This window comes from Cnephaeus nilssonii (genome assembly GCF_951640355.1).
Source record: "Cnephaeus nilssonii genome assembly, chromosome: 4".
Taxonomy (NCBI): domain Eukaryota; kingdom Metazoa; phylum Chordata; class Mammalia; order Chiroptera; family Vespertilionidae; genus Cnephaeus; species Cnephaeus nilssonii.
Genome location: NC_137075.1, coordinates 107,029,036 through 107,042,618, shown reverse-complemented (window position 1 = coordinate 107,042,618; position 13,583 = coordinate 107,029,036). Strand labels below are relative to the sequence as shown.

General features: G+C 44.1%; 1 protein-coding gene across 9 annotated transcripts in view; it reads left to right on the top strand.

Annotated features, from left to right (window-relative positions):
* The window catches only part of DICER1 (dicer 1, ribonuclease III), a 67,172-nt gene that overhangs the window by 24,296 nt on the left and 29,293 nt on the right, over positions 1-13,583 (top strand). For all 9 annotated transcript variants that reach the window (XR_013813396.1, XM_079768464.1, XM_079768460.1 and 6 more), the window contains 7 exons: positions 889-1,077; positions 1,679-1,841; positions 2,703-2,833; positions 4,617-4,751; positions 5,140-5,300; positions 7,102-7,270; positions 8,937-9,409. Coding sequence is in view for 8 of the 9 variants with exons in the window: in XM_079768464.1 (XP_079624590.1) it covers positions 934-1,077; positions 1,679-1,841; positions 2,703-2,833; positions 4,617-4,751; positions 5,140-5,300; positions 7,102-7,270; positions 8,937-9,409 (1,376 nt within the window). In the remaining variant the exon portion in view is untranslated. The remainder of the gene's footprint in view (positions 1-888; positions 1,078-1,678; positions 1,842-2,702; positions 2,834-4,616; positions 4,752-5,139; positions 5,301-7,101; positions 7,271-8,936; positions 9,410-13,583) is intronic.

Genomic DNA, 13,583 nt, shown 5'->3' with positions numbered 1-13,583 from the left:
ATTTTAGAAAGACTCAGTTTTTATTTTGTCCTTTTACTTAACAAATGTACCTTTGGGAAAGAAGACATGAAATCCACAGGAGTGCTTAGATACCATGGAAAACGATCATTTCTCAGAGTGGTGTGCCTTGTTTTAGCTGAACTAGGATATGTATAATTTCATTTTACTTTAGCAGTATTACTTTTGATATTTAAGTGTGTAGGGTATGTATAATTTTAAAGGTACATCTTTAAATAGTTGGTCATCTATGCTAGGTTGTTATTTGAGAAAAAGACCCGTGTTTTGGTCTTTAGATGAAATAACTGTTGACAGGCATTTGAATTTTTCCTGTGCAGCCACAGTGCTAAGTGCCTTCCGCACATTGTCTCATTATTTTATCAATAATAGCGTCATAGACTTTACAAATAACATTGTAAATATGTTTATGTGCATACTTAATGTTTTATATATACCTATATTTAAGAGTTGTTATACTATACATATTAAGGACAGGGTTCTGTGTCAGTAAATATAGATGTGTATTATCTTAATGGATTCAGAGTATTTCATTATAGGCATACATAATGTGCTTAGCTAAATTTTTATTAATACATTTAAAATTATTTCTTGTTTGTGGTAATAATGCAGCAATAAATATTGATGTCCTTTCATGTGTGTACAGTTGTCTAATTCTTTCAGACAAGTTACTAGGGATAGGGTTGGTGGGTTGGAGAGAATAGAATGGTTGACTTTTAAACAACGATCCTCTGAGGTCAGGATAAGCTGAAACAGTTATAGAAGAGTGTGAACGGCCCATTGGGGTGATATCTGATGTTTCTCTTGTTTCTGTGCTCTCGTTTGTGTTTAACCCGCATGGGTATGTAATGGTGTTCTTTTTCCCTCTTGTAGTAAGCTGTGCTAGAACAAAAATGCAATGAAAGAAACACTGGATGAATGAAAAGCCCTGCTTTGCAACCCCTCAGCATGGCAGGCCTGCAGCTCATGACCCCTGCTTCCTCACCAATGGGTCCTTTCTTTGGACTGCCATGGCAACAAGAAGCAATTCATGATAACATTTATACGCCAAGAAAATATCAGGTACTAATGAGAACACTAATACTGGAGCATTTTCACTAAAACAGAATAAATTAGCATTTAGTTGACACAACTTAATAAAACTCATTTACCTGTTCAAGCTTTCCTCTTCTGATTAATTTTCTCATTCCAGATACTTTGTTCTTAATAATCCTTTTCTAACATCTGCTGAGTAATTGGTTTGATAGTTTTATTTGTGAAGTTCCTTATTTTCTCCCCTATGAAAGCCTCATATCCATTTGGATGTGTCTGTCCTCATGAGCTGGGTAGGAATTGAGATGGGTTTGAATAACTGTGAACTGGCAGAACCCAGGTCACAATAAATTCAGTCATTCACCTAATTCTAGAGACGTATTCTGTCCGTGCAAAAATCTTAAGGAAATTGTAAATGCATTTCAACATATGTTTATACAGTACAGCTCTGTATAACAGGCATTTTAATGGTTATTATTCATATACACAGATGCAGAAAGTATGCTTTTTGGCAGACTTATTGGAGGTAGATATTAGAAAACTGGAATTTCCTGAATTAAAAGAAAATCCCATTTTCTAAATTCTGTACTTAGATAGAAGTGTGTAATCTTCTTTCCCACTGTATTTCCAGGTTGAACTGCTCGAAGCAGCTCTGGATCGTAATACCATTGTCTGTCTGAACACTGGCTCAGGGAAGACGTTTATTGCAGTACTACTCACTAAAGAGCTGTCCTATCAGATCAGGGGAGACTTCAGCAGACATGGGAAAAGGACGGTGTTCTTGGTCAACTCTGGTAATAAAAAGGCTTTTTCCGATCGCATGGAGGAAATTGGATGAGATTAAATTATTGGTTAAATTATTGAAAATGTAGAGAGTTTCACAAGCAATGTACTTGTTGAAATTCTGGTAGCAGAGCTGCTTATTTCTTAACTTTATAGTATTTCTCTTAAATATTAGCTGTTTTATTCCATACGTGTAAAACTAGCTTTTCTTTTAGATGTAATTGTATTTAATCTTGATTCTTCATTTCTTTTGAATGGATGACTATTGTAACATGATCTGAGTTGTGTTATTTTGTTTTTGCTTCATAAAACATGTCCAAAGGTGCTTAATTATGACATAGGTAACTTTTTGATTTATGATTGTGCTCTACCAGTTGTAGAAAGAAAGTTAAATAGTTGCTTCTTAATAGTTAAAAATACTGGGTTTTATGTGTTTGGGATTATATATTAAAATAAAAGTATAAAATGTGAACCTGAGCTGCTAGGGCACTAATACAACCATGTCATTCCTCTCCTTTTTTATATGTCCTCAGTGTGGGATGTTCTTACTGGTGTAAATGCGTGTTAGTCTGTATTGTTTCTTGGTGAAACGATCTGATTTTATTGACCAAAACAGGAGGGGTGGATCTGGAGTAGTTCTCATTCTAGCCTAAAAGTGACGTTTTTAGGTTGGGGAAAATCAGCTATAAAGTGATACAGGGTCTTTGAAGTGAGTGACAGGGTGGTGAGTCTAATAAGAACATTTTGGAAATACCTAAAATGCAGGTGGTTAGGTATAATACCGAATAATAAGGGTTTCTTGAACTGTCTGAATCATTAGTAGCCCAGAGAACCAACTAGAGCCAACTTCTCCTATTTCTGTTTGTAACCAGCAAACCAGGTTGCTCAGCAAGTGTCAGCTGTCAGGACTCATTCAGACCTCAAAGTTGGGGAATACGCACACCTAGAAGTACATGCATCTTGGACTAAAGAGAAATGGAACCAAGAGTTTACTAAGCACCAGGTAAGACTGGCAGAGACATTTCACTCTGTGAATCCCTGCAAGTCCTTGACTTGGTTTACAAGATGCCCTGCAGCCTTGGTTGTCTGAGTTGGACTTGAAAACCCTACTCTCCTGTGCTTGTCAGCCCAGAAACCAGCCCCTGCACCTTGATCCTGTGGGTCTCATCCCAAAGCCAGATAAGCTGCTCGTGTGTGTTGCTCTTATCTCATAGTGTGATTTACTTGCTTGGGAAGCACACATTCCGACTCTTCCAACTTGCAGATAACGCGCTTTCAGAAAATGTGCTCTCGAGTGAAATGTCTTGAGACGAGCCATTTCTTGGTGGAGCTCTTTGGGTCTTTGATGAGACTTCCTCTCACTTAACGTTGCCATGTCGCCAGCATGTGTTGAGGGTCTTCTGTGTGCTGAACGTGTTGGTGGATCTGAAGTGGTGTGGGGAGCGGCTACAGGGTTTGGGCAGGTTCAAGCCTCGGACTAATGAGAGGGCACAGTCCTCTCATGGCCATGTGCAAGTCCCAGCGTGGAGGGCAGGGCCTCCCAGCACAATGATAGCCAACAGCTGTAGTTGTGAGCTTGAACCGATGGTCCGGACACGTGGCCCCACGTGCCTGAGTGATGTGGGTGTGATAGAGTTCAAGTGCATGTAGTTGAGTAGGATCGAAACCCACGAGGATGTTGTAAACATCTTGACCCGCCCTTCCTGTGCCTCGAGGCATCTGCTATAAAATAAAGACACGGCTTGTAGTCCATGGCGCTGTCCCTCCATCAGAGAAGCAGCGTCCCACCGAGACCCAGCTTTCTTCTCTTGTCTGTCTTTTCTAGGCCTTCAGCCGCCCCCACTCAGATTCACCTTGGGCTGTGCTGGCGCGGCACAAAGTGGTTAAGAGCTGCTTCCTAACTAACCTTTAGCAGTCTACATACAGTCTGCTAGTATGTCTCACATTTTGGGTTAAGTCCACATTAAAAAAGCACTTCAGTGTCCACAGAATGATAATCTATAAAAAGAACATTTAACAGCCGTAAAAAAGGAGAAAATTTTACCCTTTGCAACAGCATGGATGGACCTAGAGGATGTTATGCTAAGTGAAATGAGCCAGTCACAGAAAAACAAGTACCATATGATCTCACTCATATGTGGAATCTAATGAACAAACAACTAACAAGCAAAATAGAGACAGACTCAGATAGAGAGCAGGCCGACAGCTCTGGTGGTGGTGGTGGTGGGCGGGGGGACGAGTGTGGAGGGGTTAAGCAAAAACGAGAAAGCTCATGGACACGACAGCAGTGTGGTGATTGCGGGGGAGGGGGTGGGTGGAGGTAGAAGAGGGTATGGGGGGTATAAATGGTGATGGAAAAAAGTAAAATAGGATAAGTTAAATGGAAAAAACACATTTTGTTTGTGTCATCTTCCGGAAAACTTTGTCAGTTCAATGCGGGGGAAAAAAGAAAAAACGGAATTGTTTTGTGATTTGATTAAATTGGCAGGTCTCAGTCAAAATACGGCTGTAGGAACCTGAAACCCTGAAGTAGATTTAAGAGAGTTATCAAAACATTGTCTCTGTGGCGAGAATTGTTTTTCATAGTCTGTTTCATGTTTTCCTAATTCCACTTCTTGGTTCCAAAGTATGAGCCTCCCATACATTTAGAATTTTTGTTTTAATTTTGACTTATGGATTTCTTAGTTCTCACCTACAGTACAATGGCTCCATAACCTCCTTTCATGTAAGTGTATCCTGTCAGGTGAATGGTACATTTGTTCATAGTGATATCAATTTTATTTTAGGTTCTCATTATGACTTGCTATGTCGCCTTGATTGTTTTGAAAAATGGTTACTTGTCACTGTCAGACATTAATCTTTTGGTGTTTGATGAATGTCACCTTGCAATCCTAGACCACCCATATCGAGAAATTATGAAGGTAAGTTTTTATATTTTATCAGTCTTAATAATTCAGGTCAAATTAATGAATACAAGCAGTGTTTTTATATATCAAAGCAATAGTATTAGTTACTAATTTTGAGAACTTGGTTCCAGTGTATGAATGAATGACTATTTTCATTTACACTTATAGTTTATAATAATAAGCTATAATAAATAATCTATAATAAAACTAAATCTATAATAAAATTGTAAGCATAACAAATCTGCCTTTGTGATAAATGGAACTTTTAAGCATGCTACCATAATTCTGTAAGTAATATTTTTTGTGTTTGTCAGTTTTTTGGACATGTTTTCATATGGTGATGCCTTTTTTATTATGGCCTTGCAAAATGAGTTTCTTACCTTAGTATCTTGTATTGTGTTAGCTCTGTGAAAGTTGTCCATCATGCCCTCGTATTTTGGGACTAACTGCTTCCATTTTAAATGGGAAATGTGATCCAGAGGAATTAGAAGAAAAGATTCAGAAACTGGAGAAAATTCTTAAGAGTAATGCGGAAACTGCAACTGACTTGGTGGTCTTAGACAGGTATGCACTCCCCAAGGACTTGGTGTGTCAGCCCAGCTAGGACTAACTGGAAGCCTCCCGGGCCTTGCAGGAAGTGCCTGTGTCAGAGAAAAGCAGTTCTCTACCAGGACAGTCCTTTCGAATGCAGGGCTGTAACCCTGTTCACCCAGAGAGGCAGATTGAGGTGTTCCTGCCTTAAGAGAGAAGATTGCATAAACCTTGGCCCTTCATAGTTGCTGATGTTGACAAGGACTGGGGACAGGATAGTAAATTTGTGTTCTTTTCTATCAATGTGTGTGCTTTGTTCTTCTGACCTAAATGTCACGTGTGATGGTTTGCAAGAACATTACTTAAGAGAATTCAGTATTTTACAATATGCTTTAAAATAATTGGAAGCTCCCTGTAGTTTTGAAAATGGGTATGAATTTCTGAGAAAGATGTTAATGATTTCTAGGCTCATCTCTTTGAGGAGGTTGCTATTTTGAGTTTCATTAAAACACACACACACAATTTTTGATTTAAATTAATAGAAGGGAGCCTGTATAAGGTTTTTTTAAGTAAATGAAACAAATTTAATTCATATTAAAATACCTTTATATTCTTATCAGATACAGTCTTTTAACAAGTAAAGACATATTTAAATGCTACCTTTTTCATTATTCTCAGGTTATGGATTTAAATCAGACATGGGCTATGAATACTGGCTCCACTAATTGTAAGCTGTGTGACTTCCAGTCATTTACTGTTCCTGCATCTGTAAATGGCATTGGCAGTGGTTTCAGGGGATTTTTCGATGATTAGTTACGTAGACACCTAGAAAACACGTTGCAGTGTGCCTGGTGTTTAGTAGAATTTTGGAAAATTCTCTTTGTAGAATGAGAAAAAAGGTAACGTTTCAGGTTATAGAACTTAGGTATCCAAATGCCATACAAAATACAGATCTCATAACCTTTAGGAGATGTTATTTTTTAATTCCCTGAGCCAAAGCGATCTATGATGTAGCAGTAAAGTTGCTTTTATTCAATTTCAATTAGATTGGTAGGCCTGTACTACAAAGCCTTCAAGAAAAGTAGAGGTATTAGAGCGTTTAAGTAAAACTGATAAGTAATCTGTTGGATTTGGCATTACCTAGTTCTCTAAATGTGGCTCTTTGGTTAGGTATAAATTCTGGTTGAGAATAATGAAAACTAGTATTTAAAAATGTCTTTACTATATTTTTCCCTTAATTAATTATTGTATGTGCTTTTAGAATATTATGTGCTACTCTGTCATATTTTATGAAAGATCCAATGAATGATACTGTAATTGACTGAAAGTTGGGGGAAGCTTTCCCTATACCAGATGTTATAAAAACACATAAAAAGCAAAGTTGACATTTGCAAATGCTATGCCTTTCAACTAGTATGGAAATGGATCAATTTAATAATTCCCCTCCCCCCCCCATCTATCCCCATCCCTGATTTCTGCTTCTGAAAAGTACCATGTTGCATTTCTTGAGTATTTTGACCAACATTATTCCTAAGGGGGCAAAAGGTGAAAGTCTAAACCTAAAAAAACAAAATAAAAAACCTGGCATAAAAATGAATTCACAAAATTCTTTTGACTGTCAGCTTTCTGCAGTCATTCCTTGAGCCCTGACAGGCAAGCACATAGCGTGGACACAGTGAGCACCACTTCAGGGAGGCTGGGAGCCTGCCTGTTGTCCCAGGTAGGTGTGCAGGCTGAACATAGGGGGTTTCTGGTTTGGTTTAGATACGGAGTGGATCATAATGCAGTAGTGCATTTACTGTGGTATTGACAACTTTTGTTCCTCATGTTAAAGATACACGTCCCAGCCATATGAGATTGTGGTGGACTGTGGACCATTTATGGACAGAAGTGGGCTTTATGAGAGACTGCTGATGGAATTAGAGGAAGCACTTAATTTTGTCAATGACTGTAATATATCTGCACATTCAAAAGAAAGAGATTCTACTTTAATTTCTAAACAGGTGAGCATATGCAAAGTAGAACATATAATAAAAGGCTTCTGTTTGTTTTTAGTATTGAAATGAAAATATGCTTCTAATAAGGATAGTTTCTATACCTTTTAATTTAAGGCCTTAACCTTATCTCTTTGGACATATATCAAACACATACTGGGTTGAGTTTACTACTACCCGACAGACATTTCTATTAAGTATAGACCTCCCTGATATAAGATATGACTTAGGATGTTCATGTCATGGCTATTTGAATAAAAGGAATGGGTCCAGTTTTCTTATTTCTTGGTCAGATGAGTTAATACCTGCTCAAACCCTTTGGCTAAACAAATTCTTCTGCTGTTTCCTTGTGTGTAACTGGATATGAGCTCGTCATCTCTTAATGGGATCCAGCTTTGAGAAGAGATCCCTTAGGATAGTGGTTCTCAAAGTAGGGACGCCAGACCAGCATCATCGACACTCCCTGGAACTTGTTAGATATGCACATTATGGGGCTCACCCTTGACCTGTGGAATCTAAAACGGGGGGTGGGTCCAGCTGGCTGAGATTGACAGGCCGTCCAGTTAGCCTGATGCATTAAAACTTGAGAACCATTGTTCTAGGACTTTGCGACCGTTCACGAGTGCTGACACTGTGTTGCTTCTGCATCTTAACTTCTTTCTCGCTGATTTTTTCTGAAGCAGCAATGCCCAGACTCTCCTTAGCCCTTGAATTGTCACTAAGTCCGTGTTCACCCCAGTCTGTCCTTTACTCGCCTGCAGAAGGCTCCTCAGTCACTCGCTGTGGACTGACATTCTGCTCTGAGCTAGGGTTGTCAGGCGTGGCTCCCTGCGCATAGAGTTAAAGGACAATTGTTTGCTCTTTGATACCTAAAATAAGATGCCTCCACTCTGGAATCCTGTATAGTTACCTGGAAATAAGTGACTCAGCTGTCCTAACTGACCAGAGATCTAAAATAAAGTTTTATTATCTTTATCTAATTGCATCTTTTAATATCTATTATTTGATCATTTCTGATTATCTGGGAAAAACAAAATAATGGCATGTGTGTGTGTGTGTGTGGTGTGTGTGTGAGTGTGTGGGGGGTGTGTGTGTGTGAGTGTGTGTGAGTGTGTGTGTGTGAGTGTGTGTGTGTGTTTGAGTGTGTGTGTGGTGTGTGTGTGTGAGTGTGTGAGTGTGTGTGTGTGTGAGTGTGTGTGTGTGAGTGTGTGTGAGTGTGTGTGTGTGTGAGTGTGTGTGAGTGTGTGTGTGTGTGTGTGTGTGAGTGTGTGAGTGTGTGTGTGAGTGTGTGTGTGTGAGTGTGTGTGAGTGTGTGAGTGTGTGTGAGTGTGTGTGTGTGTTTGAGTGTGTGTGTGTGAGTGTGTGAGTGTGTGTGTGTGTGAGTGTGTGTGTGTGAGTGTGTGTGAGTGTGTGTGTGAGTGTGTGTGTGAGTGTGTGTGTGTGTGTGTGAGTGTGTGTGTGTGTGTGTGTGTGTGTGTGTGTATGAAAAAGTAGAGCTTGGAAGGACGATAGACCCTGGCCCCGACCTTAGGGCATTAACCCCAGTGTTCACATGAAGATGTGGGGTACGTTTATTTTGAAGGGGCAGATTGAAGTTAACGTAAACCCCAGTTAACCCTCCTAGGGAACGGCTACATGATTATTGGGTAACGTTTCTCTTCACGTTCTTTTGCAGATCCTGGCAGACTGCCGTGCGGTGTTGGTGGTTCTGGGCCCGTGGTGTGCAGATAAAGTCGCCGGCATGATGGTCAGAGAACTGCAGAAACACATCAAACACGAGCAAGAGGAGCTGCACAGGAAATTCCTGCTGTTCACGGACACTTTCCTGCGGAAAATCCACGCCCTGTGTGAGGAGCACTTCTCGCCTGCGTCCCTGGACCTGAAGTTTGTGACTCCCAAGGTGATAAAGCTGCTGGAAATCCTGCGCAAATACAAACCGTATGAGCGACAGCAGTTTGAGAGCGTGGAGTGGTACAATAACAGGAACCAGGATAACTATGTGTCTTGGAGTGACTCTGAGGATGATGATGAGGATGAAGAAATTGAAGAAAAGGAGAAGCCAGAGACAAACTTCCCTTCTCCGTTCACCAATATTTTGTGCGGAATTATTTTTGTGGAGAGAAGATACACAGCCGTTGTCTTAAACAGGTAGGGCTCACGTTCACGTTTCCCCCGGAGCGGAGCCAGGCCGCGTGTTGTTCTGTGAGGCTCTGCGGGGACGGCGTCCCCCTGGCACCATCGCCGCGGCCTGCTCGCCTCAGTGCCAGGCAGGGTTGGCAGGGGCCATGCGTGCCCAGTAGCTTCCCCCAAAGGCCCGATTTCCCAGCCCTGAGGTTTTCTCCGAGAGGATGCGAACCTCCTCTGATCCCCCTGGGTGGACAGCGAGCCCAGGACAGCTAAGTTAAAGGAAAGCCTTTCCTGTTTTGCCCTCAGCTGGTCGGTCCAGCCCAGATATTTCTTGTTCTGTGCCGACGGGTTAGGCGTGGTGGTAAGCATTCCACAGCCAGCTTTGTCCCGGAGGTAATCCTTGGGCAAATGTCGTCTCTGGTTTTGGCTGTGGCTCATTTTTTATGTTAGCTTTTTTACCCCTTGAAGTGTTAGTTCGAGTTTTCAGTGGAAAAGGTTGAGAACTGGCTTCACAGTTTGGATTAGTTCGTAGACTGCATGTTAAATTTCCTGAATGGGGAGAGTGCGAGTCAGGGAAACACTGGGGAATAGTGGCAAAGGCGACGGCGGGTCCCGGCCCTGCGCCGCCTCAGCAGCAGCGCGCCTTCCCTGAACGCACCCCCAGCAGCTGGCGTCCGGCCTGTGTCCCATGGCGCTCGGGGCTCGTCCTCTTCGTTGGTGGGTCTTTATGGGTCGGGGCTTTGTGTGTCAGGGCCGGTTCTGACGTTGTGCTTCAGACAGCCTCCCTTCTGTGACAGCCATTCATCGGCCACAGCTGGTCCCGAGAGCCTTTCCTGCAGGCAGTGATCTCTGAGGAGAAATTAAGCTTTGTTTCCTGGTAATTGCGGATTTTTTTCTTTCTAAACTGCTTCTGACTGGTTTGGGATTTTTGAAAACGTAGTTGAGTAACGAGAAATTGGACCCTGGGGCCGCCGTCTGGTGCTTTTCAGTCTGGTAATTTCCATCGTCATTGGGCCTGATCCCTGCGATGAACACACAGCGGAGCGGCTTCAGGGAGCGAGCGGCGCTGAAACCAGGAGTTTGAGTTGGGAAGGGACTGCCTGACGACCTAATCCAGCCGCTTCTTTTGTAGAAAAGCCCAAGGGCCTCGGAGGAGAAGTGGTTTGCTCCGAGTTAAATTGCTCGTCAGCGACAGAGACGGCGGCGGAAGCCTGACATCCTGCCTCCTGGTTCCCGCTCCCTCTGCAGTCGCGGCCCCGGGCGTGGGCAGGCGGCCAGGGGGGCCGGCGGCTGTGGCATCAGAGGGAGAGGGCATCGGCCGGCGGCTGTGGCATCAGAGGGAGAGGGCATCGGCCGGCGGCTGTGGCATCAGAGGGAGAGGGCATCGGCCGGCGGCTGTGGCATCAGAGGGAGAGGGCATCGGCCGGCGGCTGTGGCATCAGAGGGAGAGGGCATCGGCCGGCGGCTGTGGCATCAGAGGGAGAGGGCATCGGCCGGCGGCAGGGTTTGCTGTTGGCTCCGCTCTGAGCGGGCTTACAGACACACGCCCCGCCCCCTTGCAGGATGGCTTAAGAATTAGATTTTCTGGGGCTGGGAGAGAAGAAATGGGGTTATTTCCTTCCTTGCTGCCTCCTCTGCATGTGTTTTTAAATGTGGAGGCGGGCCAGGTCTCATTGCAGGAGCGTTACCCTGAGAAGGTTTTCGAAAACCAGTCGTTGCTTCCTCTTGACTTTGAGGATCAGAGTAATTGTGATCAACTCTCATAAAGTGTGGCTGGAATTTAGTGTCGGATGATGAATCAAGAGCGATCTGAGGGTTGACTTTATGGGCAGCTAATTGAATGGACAATAGAGGTCTTGTTCCAGTTTTTAATAAGCCTAGAGAAACTTCCTCCAGTCCGGACCCTTTCCTTCCATCACCCTGACGGGAGGGAAAGCCCTCTCCGGCGACCAGCCTCACGGCAGTGTGCGCTGCTGGAACGCACGGCAGCGCTCTCCTCTCCTAATGAGCAAAGTAAACCACAGCCGCTTCGGCGTGCAGAGGAGCGGAGTACAGTCTGGGGGTTATAGTTTTCCTTTGCCTTATATATAGGGTTTATAGTTTATCTTTGTACCTCTGTATTTTTCAACTTCACAACACTTGTGAAGTGTTGAGGGGAAGGTAGACAGTGTTACAGACGAGGACACAGACTCCGTTAGGGACTCTCCCACGATAACACCGATAGGAAGTGCAGAGAACGGCCTCCCTTCTCCAGGTCCAGTGCTCTCTTCCCATGTGAGCCACAAAACGAATAACCTAGTACCAGCTACAACCTAATGAACAACATGAGTCCATACTGATTCAGTAAAGCAACCCGGCAAACAGGACAGAGACCTGTTACCTAGTGCGCCTGTGTTCCTTTGCTGTGCCGCCTCCTCTTGTGCTTGAGCACAGCCTTATGGTCTGATGCTACTCGATGCCCAGCTCTTGTCCTGTCCCTGCTTTCCCTGCAGAACAGTCATCCCCCGGAGCTCTGGCTCCTTTTCTTTCTCCCTACTTTGTAGAGGTGTGTTTTGTGAAAGTTACTTAATTCCTCAGCCTCTTCATCTGCACAATAGTAGCAATAGCTCTCCCTCCCGTTGGACATTGCATGTGAAAGTGGCTGTTTTCTCACCCGATACACAGCAGGTGCTAATTCCTCATGCTCCTCGTGCATACACTTGGGGAATACAGTGTCAGTGTTATAACTATCAGTGATTTTTTTTTTTTGTAAGATCATACAGGAGTTACATTTGATTTTCTCACTTTGATAAGAAAATATAAAGAGTAAGGATAGTATTAAAGGTACTAGAGGCCCAGTGCATGAAAATTCATGCACTTGGGGAGAGGGGATCCCTCAGCCCGGCCTGTGCCCTCTCGCAGTCCGGGACCCCTCGGGGGATATCTGACTGACGGCTTAGGCCCACTCCCCATGACAGCGGGCATAAGCTGGCAGTCGGACATCTTCAGTGCTGCCACAGGGGCAGGAAAGGCTCCCGCCACCGCCACTGCCCTGGCCAGCCATGAGCCGGCTTCTGGCTGAGCAGCACTCCCCCTGTGGAAGTGCACTGACCACCAGGGGGCAGCTCCTGTGTTGAGTGTCTGCCCCCTGGTGGTCAGTACACATCATAGCGATCGGTCATTCCGCTGTTGGGGTCAATTTGCATATTACCCTTTTATTATATAGGATTATTGATAACATATTTCAGTACCTGGCAGACATTTCAGAGGATGTGTTTATATCTTTGAAGCCTTCCTCCTTTTGGCTGTCTGTAAATTAGCGTGTTCAGTCAAAGCAGAAGTACATCCACCTCCTGGTTTTCGGAATGTAGCCTGCGTAGTTCTTGTTGGGGGCTGTGCTGCCTCCAGGGTAATTGGCAGGCCGCGTGCATTTGCACACAGGGTGGCGTTTGCAGCCAGTGCCCGCTGTGGTGAGGGAGGTGCAGAGGTGGAAGCACCCAGAAACTCTTCGTTTGGATAGTAAGTATGTCTGTCAAGTCAGATACAGTGCAACAGTAACGGCCTTTAAGATTCATTGTGTTAACGGTCAATTTTCATGGAATTTTACAAAAACATTGGTCTCGATGGATTTGAAATTAAAACAATAACCAGTTTGCTAGAGATAGTTGGAGAAGCTCTGCGCGCTGGAGGGCAGCGTAGTTGACCACACAGCTTGCTGGTGGGACCAGGCGCATAGACTCCGTGTAGGAGGCAGCAGGACACGTAGGACTGTGTCTCCCAGTTCTCTCCCGGGAAATCGCCGCAGCTGGTCTGGCGGCCCGCTCCTGCGTAGCAGCCCTGTGCCGTTGCTCCGAAACCCACGGCTTCGTCTTGGGCTACTTACCTGAGAGAGAAATGTGTGTTCTCTAGACTTCTCCAGCCGAGGCATAGCCTTTAATTATTACGCACAAGAGAGCTTGTTTGTTAACGGGCATGCGGTGCCTTCTGTTCCCTGCAGCATCGACGAGGGTCATTAGGAGGAAGAACCCACTCGCGGGGCCTCCGTGGCGCAGCGCATCGGAGCCGGCCAGGCTGACCGCCTGGCGAAGAAAGCACTCTCCGCCTCCTTGGGAGGAACTTGAAAAGCGTTGTGTCCGCCTCTGTTGCATTCACATCGGTGCTTGCGTACATAAGCTTCAGTTTGGAAGTTCCCATTTCTAAGATAATGTCATATTTT